Raw genomic sequence first — 17772 nt, 5'->3', positions numbered from 1 at the left:
CTTGTCCTGAATATCAAGCCTTATGTAAAGAAAGTTGGTTCAAAATATATACATAAAATATTTAAATATATCCAGGTTTTTAGATGGCTTTATTACAAATCATTGCATGCAGCCACATGCATTTCCACTTTTAAAGATCCCTTTCAAACAAACAAAAAAAAAAAAAAGAGATCATTTGCTGAACTGTCCATGTGTTGTGTATGAAGTGATTCAATGAATAGTTAGCAATAGTAATAAAAAACTAAAAACAGAAGGCATTGTCAGTGAAAGAATTTTGGTTTGTTATGGTATAGAAATATAATAAAATGCTTATTATCCTAAAGAAGGCTGCTACTAACTTAAAATCAGAATGATTTTTTTTTTCTTTTTACACTAACACTGTAACAGACTAAAGATCATAGGATGCATAACTTAACTATTTATAAACTCAAATTCTACATGGCAGGAGATAATCCTAAAAAAAAAAAAAAATAAAAAAAAAAAAAGAATGTCACCTATAAAATATGTAAGATGGATTACCCATGAAACACTCATCTTGGAAATGGAGGGTGCATCACTGGTGAAAACAACACTCTTATACCTTTAGTCCTTTATTTAAACAAAAAATATTGTAATACTAAAAAGTGCCATCTGCATTCTGGTTTGCATGGATTTCTTTAAAAAGCGGCAATAAAAAGGCTAAAGCGAGGCCCATTTATCCATAAAATGCTCTCTCAGAATATGAATATGGTACAAGCTATAAATGTCCAAGTGGGTATTTGCAGACCCATCGCATCTGTCTGGAAAATAAGATGTTAGAAGATCCAGAGCTAAAAACAATCACTAAAAACAATAACGTCCACAGATAACATGTTAAAAGCCAGTCACTGAGGCATGTTCCATGTAGAAGGCTGAGGATACGAGGGTTGGCTGCCATCATGACAAACTGTCCTCAAGGTTCCTGATCAAACGTGCCTGGAGATGATCCACAATAATTCTCATCATGCCACTGAGTTGTTCATGCATCAGCCCAAGTTCTCTTGGGGAACAACGACCAAGCTCCTCTTGGGTTAGACGAGCTCCCAGAGAAGCAACATCCGACACAACCTCCACAGGCATTGGCTCCTCTTGTTTGTGCTCTACAGTTGATTCCACTTCTGAAGAAATTACTTCTGCAGTAAAATAATAAAAAATAAAGTAATTAATTATTTTAAAAAAATAATTTTAATCTCAAACTGTTTTATATTATATATATTCGTTAAATTGAACATGGTAGTTCACTATTCTTTTCTACATGATACAGGCAATTTATACTGCTGGTTCATCAGCTGTACCTTGTCCATCTCCAGACATTTGGTCCTCCTCTTGATTTGGAGCTGCAGTAGTCTCCTCAGGTTCAGAAGTCATTTTCTCCATTTCATCAAAGCTTTTCAGGTCATCTGGCCGTCCTTTGCGCTTTAAGGACAATTCAAACATTACTGAATACAATATCAACTGTAGCAAATATTCACAATTAAGCAATCACTTGACTTCACTGTACCTGCTGCTCATGGTAAGTTTTCAGAGCTTTTTTGAGATTCGACACCTTAGGTGAGCGAATAGGGAGCGACTTGATCTCATTTGGGGATAGAGCACTCAGATCTCCAACTGTTTTAATATTCCTAGCACGCACAAGCTGACCAAAACCTCGAGGCCTAAGTACAAAGAAAAACATTGTGAATAAAAAAATAAATAAAAAAAAAGGCACTGCAGTCATTTTTATTCAGTCAAGATGTAAGAAAGGAAACATAAATCAGGTATAGAATATGCATATTTTCAAAAAGTAAGTCATTTAAACTTTAACATTATTTTGTCTATATGATGTTAAATCATTAAAAGGTAAACATTAAAGTCATTGGGGGGAAAAAGGTCAATTGTAAACATGTCTACACTGCACTCATTTACTAGAACAATTATTAAAAATAGAACTTACCACATTGCGGATGAAATCTGGGGCAGAACAGCCTCCACAGGCGTAGAACAGCTGACAAGGGCGGGATAAACGCAATCCTTTGGAATGGGGCGTGGCTCCTGACTCATTTCTGAGATCTGTTGCCAGGTTGAATATTAATGTACACTTTGTGCATTGACTTTTCAACACTCATTAAGTTAGACTCAGAAGATAGCTTAGAATGTTTTGTCCACACAAAGTGTGAAAAATTAAAAAATGTTCTAGAAAAAAAAAAAAAAAAAAGACAAATACCAGGCATTTCTTTGAACTCTTGTAACCCGGACTGCGAAGGTTGCGAGGACTGAGGGTTAACAGGCCTTTTGTAGGTGTTGTAATATACTGCAAGATGATTCAAATTTTAGTATTAAAGTATGAAAGAAAATTGCAAATGATGTGATTACAATACAGTCATAGTACCTTAGGCTGCCCAATAGCTTTTGATTTTGGAGAGCTGGTCCGTATTACTGGACTACGGCGGTCAATATCATCTGCCAGTTCCTGCTGGTATATCGGGTTTGCGAAGGATACTCTTCGAGACTACACAAAAAAAAACAAAAAAAACAAACACTAGGTCTAAGTATTAATATAAACAGCAATATTTACGAGGCATTGTACCATTTTCTTTTTTTCTCTCCATCTTTCTGTCGAGCTTCCTGTTAAAAACAAAGTCTGGACTTTATATTAACTTTAATAGGATTTGCGGTCATACTATCGGATATCGGCCAAATGAGAGTGTTCCCTGGTGAGTCAGATTTCTCTCAAGGTTTTTCCTTTGTGTCATCGGTTTTTCCTTGCTCAACAGGGACAAACTAATATTCATAAACTATACATATTTCCTTACATTGTTCAAAATTTTAATTTTTTTCTACAAATCTGTTTAAAAAAAAAAAAAAAAAAAAAACTTTGGACAATGACCATTGCACTACACAAATAAAATTTAATTTTAGTAGAATTATGCTTTTGACCTTCAAAAACCATTTAATTTTTAAAATACTACCTTAATAAGAGGCGATGGAGAATCTTCCTCACATTGCCTCTTCTGTCCTTTCTTCAGTATGCTTGTAGATGGAGAGGCTGATGGTGACCATACACCACGTGTTACACTATTACTGGGACTCTGTCTCACTTCTGTATTGCTACAAAGAGAATCTAAAGATTTCTGCTTGGGTGGGGAGTCCAAGCCTGATTCCAGTGCAGCAGTTTGTGGAGGTATAGATGCTTCACAAGGTTGAGCTGTCTCAGCCTGAAGATCTTTGTCTATCTGTGTTGCTTCACCATCATCCTGCTCTTCTTGATTATTGCCAAATTCAGAAAGCACAAGTTCCTCCTTTCTAGTCATCTCACTTTTTTCTCCATTGTGAACCATTTCCTCCTGACTGACAGGAGATTCAGACTGTTCCTGGCAGAAAGGTTTTTCCTCCTGCACAGGTTGACTTTGGCTTGGCAAAACATCTGGTGCACTTGAAGCTTCCAGCGTTTGCTCCTGTCCAAATGGATTTTCTAATAAAATTGTATTGTGTTCTATTTCTTTAAGTTTATCCTCTGTGCCATCTACAACATTGTCTTTGTGGTGTTCCTCTTCCATAGCTGTACTTTCATTCACATCAGAGAAATTAGAAACGCTTTCATTATGCTTTTCCACTGGGCTCTCAGTAGGCACCTCTGCTTCTGGTAGGTTGGGCAAGGTTGGAGAAGACTGTACATTAGCAACGTCAGGACAACCAACTTGGAGAGCTTCCCCCTCCTTTTCCGGTAAAACAGATGTGATGCTGTTCAACTCAGCCTCAGACACCAGGGTGCTGGATTCAAGCAGAAGCTTGTTTTCCTTTATATCCTGGACATCTTGAGAATTACTGCATTGATCTTTTGAAGACGTGCTGCTAACTTGGTGACAGTTACAGTTAGTGGAGCGTCTGCGTCCACGACCTCTTTTACTATGTGGACATGTACGCAATTCTGGAGCCTTTAATTCAACTTTTGCAGGTAGTTGTAGGCTGTTAAGTGGAGATAGAAGGGCTTCTTTCTCAGCATCTCTCTGCTCCAGAACAGCGTTAAGTGACTCCTTGTGATCAGAATCTGTTTGCATTATTGTCTCTTTGTCGCTTTGTTGCTCATCAGCAGCTGATTTTAAATCAGAACTGTCAATCATCTGGTCTTCAGCAACAAGTGGCTCATCTTTGTCATCAGCTTTGCAAAGGTCTTGAACCTCATTCAGTGGGCCAACACCTAAACAGGCCTCTGACTCATTCTTAGAAGTGTCCATTGGAATGGAAGGGATAACTGCATCTTCCTTGCCCAAAATATTCAAAGGAGTATTCTCACTAACCACTGTGCTTGGCATCACTTCAGATGATTTAAGCCCTCTAGCCCTTTTAGGTCTTTGTCTATCTCGGGTATCAGACCCATCGGACTCGGAGTTCTCAACAGATACCAACAAGGCTTGAGATGACCGTCGAGTTCTATATTTGCCAGGCCCTTGAGAATTTTTCTGTAACTCACTGTGCACATTACCCTCTGAGCACTCAGAATTCACTGAACCTGAGGGAGTAGTGTCTTCTTCATCTTCATCTTCATCATCATCATCATCATCATCATCATCCTTTTTCCACCTACCTAATTGCCTACATTTTGCAAGTGTTGGTGTGCGAGTAGGGCTTGGGTCAGTTATCCCTTTATTTCTATGCCCAGGCTTGTCTTTGTTTTGTGCTTCAGCTCCATCAGACCGCCTTGCTCTTCTTGGTCTGCCAGCTGACTGGTTATCAGCATCAGACACAGAGCAGTCAACTTGCTTGGATATCTCGACTGGAGAGTCTAACTCAGATCTTTTTCTTTTGTCCGAAACGTGTACATTAGCATTGGATAATCTGGTCCTCCTTACAGGCCTGCTATTTGACGGACTATCTGACTGACTAAGTGGAGATTCATTTTTATCATCTGTTTGACTTAAAGACTGTTTTTCATCAGACAGCTCTGTCTGGTTAATCTCTTTACTCCTACTTCTGCTTCGTCTTTGCGATAAAGAGCCAGCCAGAGCTGGTTCTTGTGAATCTTTCTGTTCGCTATCCTGCAATTTGCCACTTTCATTTAAATTCTCTTCATGGAGTCTACTTCTTCTGGTTCTTGTGGGCAAAACTGCTGCTTTCTTGGCAGGTGTAGATGTTTGTGCATCATTTGAAGTTGGTGATTTAACAGGAGCCTTTTTCTGCTGCTTGCTTTTTGATTCCTGATCTGACTCTTCCCCGGGCAGGATAGGTTTACTTCTGCGTCTACCTGACCTCCTCAGTTCAACCTGACTTGAATCCTGAGAAGCAGCAACATCAGATTCTCCACCAGGGGAGGCAATTTCCATGTTCATGTCCTCATTGTATTTGTCTGAAGACTTGTTACCAGCATCACTTGCCTCTTGTAGCTCTTGGGTTTGAGTGTCTGGAATCACATCATCTTCATCTTCTGTGCCTTCACTTAAACATTTAGCTGGTTTTACCATTGCCGGTATTTTCTCATTTTGTCCAACAGATTGATTAGAAGAATCCTGGGTAATATCAGTAGTAGATTCTTTAGGGTCATCTTTTCCAGTTTCTGGCTGTGAGTAAGAGGCAGGTGGGAGCAATTTGGAGTCATTTTGTGACTTTGGAGGCTCCTGACTACATGTCCTAGTGAGTGGGCCAGTAAATTTTTCAACACTTGGGGAACTAACTGCTCTTCCCTCTCCATATTTTTCAAGGGTGATGAAAGACTGACGTCGACTGTTAGGCTTTGGTGGAGTACCAGAGATCATGTCGGATGAACCCGACACATTTGGGCTTTGGCTCTCTTTATGGCTTGCGGAATCATTAAGGTCACTTGCTCCCAAAGTTGTGACATCTGCCGAAGATGGGCCCTCACTAGTTTGGTTACTTTCATTTGTTGCTTTGTCTTGTGCAGTTGTACCTGGACTGTTTTCTAAAACCTTCTGATCATGGCCAACAGGTGATGCCTCATCCTTTAAATCCTATGGATTAAAAGAAATACATAAAATAGCCAAGTTATTTCCTGTTGAATTGCCTATACAATAACCCACCATATGCACAACAGGTGTCTTTTCAGTCCTGTCCAAAATATACAGCCTTACCTTCAGTTCAGTCATTGCAACTTTTTTGGTCTCAGCTTGTTCATGTGTTGGAAATTTGTCCCTAAATGGAAACACATGCAGGCAAACAGCTCAGCACTAAAAGGGATAAAGATGCTGAGATAATGAAACTTGCTCAAAAACAGTACATACATTGATTCCTCTTGGCTCTGAGTGTACTGTGTAAATGCCGTAGTATCCAAAGATGCATCCAAATTATTGTACATAACAGGGATATCAACCCTAGAAAAGAAGGAATAAAGCAGTAGATTAAGTCCAAGACTTTTTACTGGTGCACAAAACCTGGAATGTTTCTTCAATACCTTTTAGTTCTTTTGACCTCCTTCTGATGTTCAGTCAACACTCTCTCCTTTGCCTCAGGTGGAATGAAGACAAAATCTACTGATGCTTCCTCCTCAAGAACTTCTTTTCGTGGCAGCTTTGGAGAACCAAAATCCAGTTTCACCTGCAAATGTTATCCCACCATCAGCTAAAATAATGATATAGGTGATAAGATCTAGCTAAAGAGCTCAGTCACTTACAGATACTGGCTTGGAGGGTGTTCCAGAGCTCTTTTCCTTTAGCTCTGCTGCCCTGGTTAGTAAGGATTCTCTCTTCCCTACTGAAGTCACTGTAATCCCACTGATTTTGGCATCAAGCTGAGAACACTCACTCTGTACAAAACAAAAAGAAATATATTTAAATTTATTTTGCTAAAGTAAATTAACTGCATTTGAAAAGTCAAAACTTAAATTATAATTTTGAAACAAAATTATGCATATAATTTAATAAGCCAAAGTCATTTTTAGCCTTCAAAATAACAGCAAGTTTTTTCCACCCATCTTTAAAGGTTATCAACTTAATTACCCCTTCAAGCTCAACAATAGGTTTGAACTGTAAGAAAATAAAACTTCCATAAAAAGGAGAGAGAAAAAAAATGGGAGTTGTCCTAAATGTCCTTTGGGGTTTTTCAGACTATTTTTAAGTTAGGATAGAAGCTGATCTTTATGTATGCCGCCTGTCAAATGTTTGTTCATGCCTTCTAATTCCATGGTCTTTCCTGACTTTTATTTCTTTCTACATTGTAAAACAATGCGGACGGCATCCAAAATATGCAATAATCTCCTCTGAACAGTTGATGTTGAGATGTGTCTGCTACTTATGCTCTGTAAAACCTTTACAACAGCTCTAATCTGAGGTGCTGTTAATTGATGATTTTTGAGGCTGGTAACTTCTCAGAAGTAAGTTATGGTGTCTTCCTGGGATGGTCTTAATGAGAGCCAGGTTCATCATGGTGCTTGATGGTTTTGGCAAAATTACTTGACAACACTGCTCTCGCAAGCACTAATCAAGAACAGCTGACCTTCGTGTCTTAAAACAGCAAGTGACAACTGTTGTCACTTAAATACCCAATTCCATGTGTGTTATGTCCTAGCTTTGAAATCTTAAGGATGGTTCTAGAACATAGAAAAAATACATAAATCTAATTTGTGTCCAAACATTTGACTGGTACTTTAACCTGATAAAAGATAAATACATTTGACGCACGATTTTAGATTAGATTATTATTATTTTTTAAAAAAAAAGGGTGGTCGTCATCTGCGTAAACCCTTTCAAATGGTAAAATTTAATCAATCTTTATACATCCATGGACACTATGGACAACTCCACGCACATCACATCTACACTACATGTTTACGTTTACATTCTGGACCATTGCACAAAGACACTTTAATAACCATTGCACAAAGTCACTTTTTCTATGCATATTTGCACACCATTATAGTTCTATTTGTACAGTATATTTCTATTTTCAGTTTCTATTTTTAGTTCTATTTTTTCTAGTTAAATTTAATTTTAATTTTTTTATTTAAATTTTCTATTATATTTCTTCTATTGATATTTATTACTTATTATAAGCTTTAATTCTCTTTTTAAGGTCACTGGCGGTCGTGTAAGTATTTCACTACATTTCGTACTGTGTATGACTGTGTATGTGACAAATAAAAATTTGAATTTGAATTTTGAAATTTGAATTTGAAATTCCACCAGGGAGCAGTGTCTTACAACGTACATCATTCAATGCACAACATGGAATATAATTCAACTGTACATAACTTACTAAATAATACAAGTTTAAATATTATTAGATACTACTGTGATTCTGTTTAGAAATTAACTTACAGAGCACGGGCCGCTGAAATCCTCAAAGTCATCAACTGCTTGAAAACCAGGTAAGATTAAAGGAGACTTCTGCTTAGCTTGACTTAAAATAGGCCTAGAAGACATTTTTCTTTCATTAGTCAATACTTTTTTCATTATTAACAGAATAGCTTGACATTTTTACATATACAGTTGAAGCCAGAAGTACATACACTTAGGCTATACAATAAGTCATTAACCGTTTTAACCACTCCACAGATTCACGTTAACAAATTGGTAAGTCAGTTAGTACAACTACTTTATGCATGACACCAGCAATTTTTCTAATAACGGTTTACGAATTGATTATTTAACTTATAATTCACTATATGAATTCTATTGGGTCAGAAGGCTACATACACTATCGACTGTGCCTATGAACAAAAAATTGGAATATGAATATAAAATTTTAGAAAATGTCGTCATGGTTCAGAAGCATCCGATATGGTAATAAACACTTGCAGGTTACCTTTAGATGGATTTTTAACGCCCGTCTTAAAACACAGTTCCTCTTTGCTTGACATTATTGGGCAACACCTCGGTAAAAAAAAAAAAAAAAAACGAGGACCGACAAATCTGGTTCATTCTTGGGAACAATTTCCAACTGCCTAAAGGTACAATCTTCATCTGTACAAACAATACTATGCAGGTATAAACGCCATGGGACCCTGCAGCCATCATAAACATTAACAAAGGAGACATGTACTTTCATACGAAAAGCACAAATCAATCCAAAAACATGGATATGATATGTGGATATATTGAGGCATCTTAACCCTCATGTGTTCCGGTCAAATCTGATTTTCTGTTTCCTCTCTAAAAAGTGCAGTAAATTGTATTCATTTCTCATAAGGTTCAATGATTTTGTTCACATTGCATTTGAATACATAAAATCAATTCGAATTTTTAATTTTTTTTTATTATTTATTTTTATGTATGCGTTTTATTGAACCATATCCACTCTATGGAACGGTCTTTGGAAATGAATAGGTAAGACTACAATTAGTGTATAGAACATGCACAGTTCTTATTTCTACACTCCTTTCCCACACCTAAACATGCAGGCGTATGAGAACACACTTCTTATGCCCCTTTCATGCACGGCAACCTAACGACAACACAATCTTTACCACACCTGTTGAAAGACAACATGGCCAACAATCATACAACTTTCTTGCAGCTCTGGTATATAAAAGCTTTTTGAGGCCTTACTCAAGTTCAGTCTGTGGCAACACAATAGCAAAGAGATATACAGCTTCACATGCAGTATATTTGACAATAACTATGATCAGAAGGACAAAAGCCAGTTTAACAGTGAGGAGGTTTTAGAGGATGACTGACACCGATGAGGAAAAAAACCCAGCTGAAGTTGTGGTCTGCCTTCATCCAAAAATGGAACCAAACCATAACATGCCATATTCCAAGTGGATGACATCAAGTCTCGTTTTCAACTTTTCCTTATCGACTTCACTTTAACCATTGACACGAACATGACAAACCAGGAGAGGAGAAGGGTTTATGGAAACACCTGGAAAGAGGTAGACCTGGTGAATATTGAAGACTATGTAGAAATTTTGTGTGGGTTCTACAGATCCCACAACAAATCGGCATCCAGCTTATGGGATGCGGACACTGGTCGGGCAATTTTTTACGCCACAATGTCTTTGCAGACCTTCCATATCCTGCCACGTGTGATTCGCTTTGATGACCACTACTCATGTCCAGCCCGAAGTCAACTAGACAAAGGGGTTAAAGTGGGTGGGAAAAAAAAGGGGGGGGGGGTGGTGTTGAAGTAGCCTTGACCTCAATCCAACTTCTGACCCACTGGGAAAGTGATAAAAAGAAATCCTGAAATAAATATTTTTCTCTACAATTATTGAGACATTCCTCATTCTTAAAATAAAAGTGGTGATCCTAACTGACTTAAAACAGGAAATGTTTACTAGGATTAAATTTTGCCTAATGTGTACATTAACTTCTGGTTTCAACTATAACTACACGCATACGCCTGCATCCACGCACCTGAGACTCTCAGGGTATGCCAGTACAACAGCATTTCCAAAAGTTGCATTCCAGAACTGAGTAATGATGGAGCGGATTTGTTTGCTCTTGTGCTGGAACAGTACACAGAGCAAAGGACACAAAACCTCCAGGAGCTCATCATCATATTGCAGTGCAGAACGCGTTTGCAGGTTGCCAAGCACATCGCCTACCAGCTTTTCCAACTAAATTAAATGACAGAAATAATGTAAAATCATAAGAGAATATCAGGATTGCAACAAATTAATGAGGTAATGTGTCATGATCAACATCTTCATCTTAAGCAATACCTTGGATCCTAGCACAGAGTGGGTCTTCTGTTCATCTTCTGAACTATATGAATTAAAAGACAAAAAATGCATTCATTTTGTGTTGAGAAACTCAGGATATGTTTATAGCAGTACAATTAATACTACATAGTTAGGCTGAAGGTAAAACGTACCTTCCTACTAGTCCATAAAGAAGTCCAAGAGGTTTGGTGAGGAAAGCCAAAGACTCATGGATAACAGTGGGTAATGCAAGGTTTGTGAAAAGAATAGACACAATAGAGAACAGTATTGTACCAATGGTACTTAAAACAGCACTGTTCTCCCCTGAAGAGGCCAAGGTTAGGAAAACTTCCAAGGACTGCACCAAGAGCACATGAAAGTTTGAGAGATTCCCCAAAGCTTTGTTTCTCTTTCGAACCCAACCAAGTGGTGTGTGAGGGGCTAAGGAAGGAAGGAAGGATTCATTGTTAATTGTACAAATTATTTAAAAACATTCCTCATTCCATGTACAGCAAAAAACATGACTTACATTTCATCTTTTGCTGAAACTGAGGGGTAAATGGAGAAAAGTCCACAGTTTCAATAATGGACAGCAAGATATTTGCTACAGCATCAAGAGTGAACAAACTCTAGACAGGAGAAAAGGAAAATACAGTGCTCCTTAAAATTCTGAAAAATACAACAAGTCAAACAGTCCTGTTCCATGAATGCTGTGTACCTTCAGGGCTTCACCATCCAGTGCAGCAGATACCCTGGCACACAACTCTTCACAGCAAACATTCTCTTCTGCTGTAGCCACAAGAGCTGAGCAGCGAGCAAAAGCCTTGTATAATCGAGACCAAGTGCCCAGCATGGTTTTCTGAGTCGTCTGTTGCAAAGAGAAACCCAGTAAAGCAAAATCAAAACTCTGACAAAGGCACTATAAAGCCCAAAGTACGTTCGAGAAATATAGATGTAACAGACCTGTGGAAGACCCGAGCCAGGCAAAAGGTGAATAATGGGAAACATCAGGGCACTATGAATTGCACTGAAGTTATGCTCCAGGGCATCTCCTTGGTTTACCTCATTTGTCTGTTTAAATAAATGGTGATCTGTTAATGCTCGAAATCAGAACCATCTAAAAGTATTCTACCATAAAGACAGAACAAACCTGTGTAATGGTATCAGTTAAAGGGTTCACAACCACACTCCACATTCTCCACAAATGCTCTTTGTTTTCCACAGTCTCCACACTGCCACTGACTGTGCCCAAAACTGATTCTGCAAAGGCCAGAGGGGATGTGGGACCACAGAGACCGCAACTGACAAGGGTCTCCAAGCACACAAAGAATCTGAAAGACAGGGGAGAGACACAAAAATACAGTAAATGCATTTATATTATAAAGCAACACTTAAATATTAACAGTGATCCTTTAATCAAATCTAAAGTTATCCTTATAACCAAAGCATATTTAGTAATTTAGTAGTAGCACATTAGTAATATAAACAATAAACAAAAGACTGATGCCCCTCTAACTCACTCACCTTTCATCGGTTACAAACGATGAGAGCATACTGCTCTTGAAGAAGAGGAGAATCAAGAAAAGGGCCGGGGTACCCTAGGTAGAAATTACCTTTGTTATACACAATTATGATTTTGTATAATGCTTTAAGAATTTTAAAAAGTCCATTTCAATATCCAGGTTATTGTAAAATGGTCAGCTGTACATACTGCTAACCCCAAACTCACATTCAAGACATCCATGTTGGCCACTTGATAGGCCGCAGACCCTAGCACCTTCTGAGGGATTGCCTTCACAGTAGCTTCAAACAAAGCCTGTAAAATTGGCCAAATTTTAAGAAACTGTAAAGCATTGAAAAAGGGAAGAGGTGCAATATCTGGGATAAGGGAAGCACAAAAATATATTTATGGACCTAAAAATCACCTCAAGTAAACATTAGTTCTGAATTCTGATTACAAAGTCTTAGTTTTGGAATTCAAAGATTTAGAAACCTTAATCAGTATACATGGTTAGAGACTGATGGACCTTGTTTTCTATTTGTGAAGCGAGATGATTTACCAGTGCTCGCGGAGCTGGCAGGGCTTCAGAGGACACAATAGACTGAAGAGCCTGTAGCAGGAGGGTAAGTACTTCAGAACCCTGTCTCTCCTTCTTATTGCCAGCTGTAAAAAAAAAAGATCAGATGCAAGCTTAAAGAGCAACAGAACACTTTAGTCATGTGTGAGTACTTTTACAGTTTTTCAGTTTAACAGACCACTAGGGCACTTACCAGCCTCTACTGTTGTATTGACATGGCCCACAAGGCTGCTCCATATCAGATTCAGCAATGCTTCTAAACAAAGAAATACAACACAAAATATTTTTAAGCTTTATTTTAAGACTTTAAAACCTGGTTGGGTGCTTCTGGGGCGTCCCAAACACAACAATACTATTGTTTCCTGAGAGAACATAGCATGCCAAATGTATTTTATTGATGTGGGTCTATAGTTTTAATGGAAGCAATTATTATTTTATAATTAAACAGCCAGAAATGTGAAACTCTAACACTAAATTATTAAAAGTTAGATACTATAAAGTCACAGACTTGACCCATAAGATGTCCTTAAAGCATTCAGTGTGCTTTAAGGAAATCTTATGGGTCAACATGATAAATACAATAAAAGGGAATCATTTAGAGTAAGAAATATTTATTTTAAAAAAATGTATTTACTATAAATATTTTCACACAGCATATTTAACTAAATAAAAGCTGGAATGAAACTGCATGCCAACACTGTCAAACTCTAGACAGTAAAGGAGGAATTAAATTAATTGAGTACCTGGAGCATCTTTGCCCACAGAAATGAATCCATCTCTAACAGCCGAAATGAGTGTGGAGGAATGCTTGCTAAAGAACGAGTTGCTGCTCAGAAGGTTGTGTGTCAAAGGCTCTGAAAAAAAAGGACAGCATGCCATCACAATACAGATCACATAAAGCTGTGTCCCACAGCATCTTAAAATTGACTTAGAAGTCTACAGAAAGAGAAGGGCATGAAATTACAATAGCCATAACTCACAGATCACTAAAGTCAGAAAAAGCAATCATGGAAATCAAATTCAAGCAACAAAAGAAACTTTATTGCTTTACCAAGACTGAGCTGCAGGCTGTTCTTGGCTGCAGCAGCACTGGCCTGTGAGCCTAAAAAATAGTGTAGTAGCATCTCCAGCCCCAGCAGCTGGATGGAGGAGTAGGTCTGTGGGACACTTGCACTGCTGTTAAGGCTCAGACGAGAGTTAGGACCTGGAGTGCTACATGAAGCAACACCTAAAATAGAAGGATAAATTATGAGACTATGTGCAAGATGGCGAAAGAGAGGGAGGGGAAAAGGGAGGAACATTCCTTCTACCTGGTTTAGGAGTAACTAGTCCAATGCCATTGCTCTGGCTTGTGTTTCTAGCAGGGGTGGCTGGAAACAACAATGACACATCTGCAGGAATTGTGCTGAGCAGCAGTGGCACACCAACCTTTATACACAAGAGTTTCACATTTAAGAACCTTATTATATTCATAACAGTGTAAAAGTCTGTGCTGCTTGTCTTACATTGCAAATTGCATCATATTCCAGTTTACCTGTTCAAAGTTAGCAGACAAATTAGGCCCTAGTTTGACCACCAGATACCACCAGACCTCTAATTTGGTGAGCAACAAGGCTTCAGTCCTTACAAGAATGGAGCTGAGTGGCTGCATAAGCAGTTTTAGTCGCTTGCTGCTACAGAGAATATCTAGAAGACATTTATTCCAGTTTTATCCAATTAGTACCGAAGAACAAAAATATGATAAATATTTGTAACAGTCTGACAAAATGGTTACCTGGATTGAGAGCAAAGTTGTCAATGAGGCTCTTCCAGGCTATGAAGGCAATTTTCTTAATGCTGGGAGAAGAGCTGCGAAATCCCAGCTCTTCTAAATAGAGCAGTGAGTTGATGAAGGCTCCTCCTTTGTGAAGCAACTAAACAGAGTGACAGGACATTTCACATTTCCTTGCACTAAATCTCTTTAGTTCTTGTACATATTGTATTGAAATGCACATTTTACCTTGCCCAAAAGCTTTACAAATAAAGGCCAGAGCTTCAGCACATTGCTCTCATTCTTGGTGGAGAAGAGTTTCTGCATCTCAGGGATAAGTTTCTTAAAAGCAGAAAAAAGGTGAGTTATTGAAAGAAAATTGTAAGAGAGATGCATTAACCAACCCAAGATAAACTAAACTAAAACATACAGTATCCTAACACAGTAAGGGAAACAACGTTTAAAAAGCCAGATAGATGGATGGGTGAATAATACAGTAAATAAATAGCCTCCATGACAGAGCTGCTTTATCAGAATCACAGATGGTGGTATTTAACATGCAGCAAAATCAAATCACAAACAGTTATGAGAAAGAATGGCCTTCTTCCCAAGGCCAAAAAGCACAAGCCACAAATGTACCGATGTCACGCTTGCAGAAAGTGAAACTAAGGGGAAACTTACAGACGACATCATGGGCTCTACAATGGCAGCCACCTCCTGCTGTTTCTCCAGAAGAAGAGGCATTCCCAGCTCCAGTGCTGCAGCCGCTCGCAAGCGCACCTTCGAGGCTGGATGAACTACCAAAGGTATGACCAGCTTAATCCACGTGACTGCTCCTTCTCCCATCTGAACAGGGGCCTGCTCAAGCAGCCTAAAATTATAACACAAAAACTGTTAAAACAGCTTATTTCTGTTGCTTACACCAGTGGAAAAAGAAGTATTTATACATGCATATGCAAGCTATTTCTACTGAATTTAGTTCAAATGTTTAATCAGGAGGCATAAAAATAAAAATCTGTAAAATTTGTAACAGTACTACATCCAAACACTTCATTACTACAAGTCTGAAGCAAAAGTAAATGTTCACATTTTGTGTGAGCAGAGGCTAATATGAATGGTTCATGCTTTGTCCAGGTGCTTAAAATTGTTACATTAGGGGTATAATTAAAAATGTACATTTTAAAAATTTATATAAGAAAAATGACTTACTTTATCACAACATTTAGTGACTCATGATCCGTTAAGACTGACTGGATGTCTTTTGTCTGCAAAGCCTCTAGCGTCTTAAGTATTTCTGGTGTCTAAAAGACAGGAGAAGAAAGATGCAAACATGGCTTAAAATCAAAGCAAAAGCACAAATAACCTGTGGAATACTTTCTGATAACTGACCTTTTTGGCAACAACTTCTGCAGTAAAGTTCTGTTTTGAAATGACCCATAATGCTCGTGTGCAGGTGTTCTTGTCTGTAGTCTTTAACACCAAGGCACAAAGGGTCAACAAAATCTCCTCTGCAAAATTTACTGAAAAAGAATCAAAGAAATCATCTCAATAAGAAACAAAAATACGGAGACGTGCACTGAATCAGTATTCTGTTCATCGTATTCTTACCTGGAATGCCAGATACAATGTTCGTGTTGAATACACAAAAGCCCAGTGCTTGAAGTGCAGCCTGGCTTAGCTCCTCGTTCTCGCTGGATATGTGGGTCTGAAGTATGAATAAGTATAAATGAAAAAATGCAGACTTACAAAAGTAGCATGTTTAATAGTGCCAAGTTACAAAATACATAAAAACGGCCATACCAAAGGTTATAACCCCAACAAACAAATAAATGCAAACAGATTTTATATAGAAAGTTCTTACCTGAAAAGCTTTACCCAGACGTGGAAAGTGCTTTAGGATTAAAGGAAAAAATTGCCGTCCGTCTTCTCCACTCAACCGACTGAGAATATAAAATACAAATTAGGTCATAAATGTTTTATGAACATCTAGGAATGTGCTACAGATTCACCATGGCTGTTTCACTGTCTAAGCCTCAATCACTCACTTTGCAATAGTAAGGTAGGCATCTGTCTGCTCAGACACACCGGCTGCATTATCCTCCAGAGTCCTGAGGAGCGAGAGGAGGCTGGAGCTGGACATGGGGACTGTGGCCATCATCCTCACCTGAAGTAGCACAAACAATTACATACATTCATGCTTTAAACTTGTGTTTTTAACTTAAATCACACCAACACTATGCTGAACTGGGCACAAGCAAGAAAAAAAAAAACACTAGATTTTAGTGTTCTTTAAACAACTGACTTAACTTTTATAGTTACAGAATATGTTTAAAATATGACTTCTATGGGTTGATGCCTAGATGGTGTCATTAACAGACTTGAAAAACAACCATCAAGCTTCAAGATCAAGAACTATCGATATGTTGTCTGAAAGACCCGAGCTGATTAAAGTCAGTTACTGAAACACGTTGTGCTCTCAGAGACAAACGTGTAGCTAGACTTTAAACCCATTTAATCACTGATGGATGGGAGTTTACAGGAGGCTATAATGTCTAATATGTACTGAGGGTGCTAAGTAACTATATAAATAAATATCTAAAAGCATGCGCATTTAACTGCTAAGCATGAGAAAGAGTCGTTCAGCAATGGTGAGAATTACGGAGGTGGAAACGAGCTAGCTTCTCTGTTCCCATCTTGCTAAAAGGCTGGCTAGCCATCCAATAAAAATACGGTGCATAACAGACAATTTAGCCAATTAAATATATATATATATTAAATATATTGTCCACCATTTATAAACGCAGCACCGGGATTGCTTTTCACATCTGCTCCACATTTAGCGACCTCATCCTAGTTTAGCACATTGTGTAAACAATGTGGAGCCAGCTAATAAAATCCAGCTAATCACATCTGCACTCATGTAATGAGCTCAAAGCGATGCGCGTGCAGCCTGCTAGATTGATCGGTTTGTTTTATTATCGAGTGCAAGGACATTACATTGTTTTCAGCTCATGCGTTAGATTTGAGATTGCAGTCTTATATCACGAGCATGGTGGCTAGCTAACTTACCCAACCCCCTGCCCAGAACAGACACACTGCAGCTAACTAGGAAGCAAGTAGTGTTCTCTCACCTCACTGAAATTAAAAGAACACAACCAGCATAAAACGGCGATGGCATGGACGAAAAGCTTATACTGAAAAAATTATCGAGAGTTATTTATGTTTTAAAATAATGGATGTCAATAAGGGAGGGCTAAGCTGCCGTCTTGCTATTTCTTCAGCAGTCCCGCGAAAACGCTGGCGCCAAACAAGGCGCGCGGCGCAGCTTCACCTTTCACCCGCCACAAGCCCCGCCC

General features: G+C 38.4%; 1 protein-coding gene across 1 annotated transcript; it reads right to left on the bottom strand.

Annotated features, from left to right (window-relative positions):
• Positions 1–60: 60 nt before the first annotated feature.
• rif1 (replication timing regulatory factor 1) lies at positions 61–17732 on the bottom strand. Its single transcript, XM_053497012.1, has 36 exons — positions 17548–17732; positions 16462–16580; positions 16278–16356; positions 16025–16121; positions 15806–15936; positions 15626–15717; positions 15098–15287; positions 14666–14758; positions 14441–14579; positions 14201–14352; positions 13977–14094; positions 13718–13894; positions 13410–13520; positions 12860–12922; positions 12649–12752; positions 12318–12404; positions 12113–12186; positions 11739–11919; positions 11552–11659; positions 11307–11456; positions 11118–11217; positions 10762–11029; positions 10610–10652; positions 10302–10504; positions 8262–8355; positions 6620–6751; positions 6401–6543; positions 6231–6320; positions 6081–6141; positions 2967–5960; positions 2387–2506; positions 2222–2308; positions 1952–2067; positions 1520–1673; positions 1314–1434; positions 61–1151 (listed from the first exon to the last, which is right to left on the bottom strand). Exons 2-36 carry the CDS (start codon positions 16572–16574, stop codon positions 916–918), a joined length of 7221 nt encoding a protein of 2406 aa, XP_053352987.1. The 5' UTR covers positions 16575–16580; positions 17548–17732; the 3' UTR covers positions 61–915.
• Between the last annotated feature and the right edge of the window lie 40 nt (positions 17733–17772).

Source organism: Clarias gariepinus, chromosome 5, assembly GCF_024256425.1.
Source record: "Clarias gariepinus isolate MV-2021 ecotype Netherlands chromosome 5, CGAR_prim_01v2, whole genome shotgun sequence".
In the NCBI taxonomy this organism is placed as follows: Eukaryota; Metazoa; Chordata; class Actinopteri; order Siluriformes; family Clariidae; genus Clarias; species Clarias gariepinus.
This window is presented reverse-complemented; position numbering and strand designations above follow the sequence as displayed.

Coding starts and splice junctions, on each gene's coding strand:
- rif1 (XM_053497012.1), bottom strand. CDS start 16,574: ATGATGGCCACAGTCCCCATGTCCAGCTCCAGCCTCCTCTCGCTCCTC. Junction 16,122..16,277: donor GTCTGGGTAAAGCTTTTCAG/GTAAGAACTTTC, acceptor TTCATACTTCAG/ACCCACATATCCAGCGAGAA. Junction 12,923..13,409: donor TGTGGGCAAAGATGCTCCAG/GTACTCAATTAA, acceptor TTCTTTGTTTAG/AAGCATTGCTGAATCTGATA.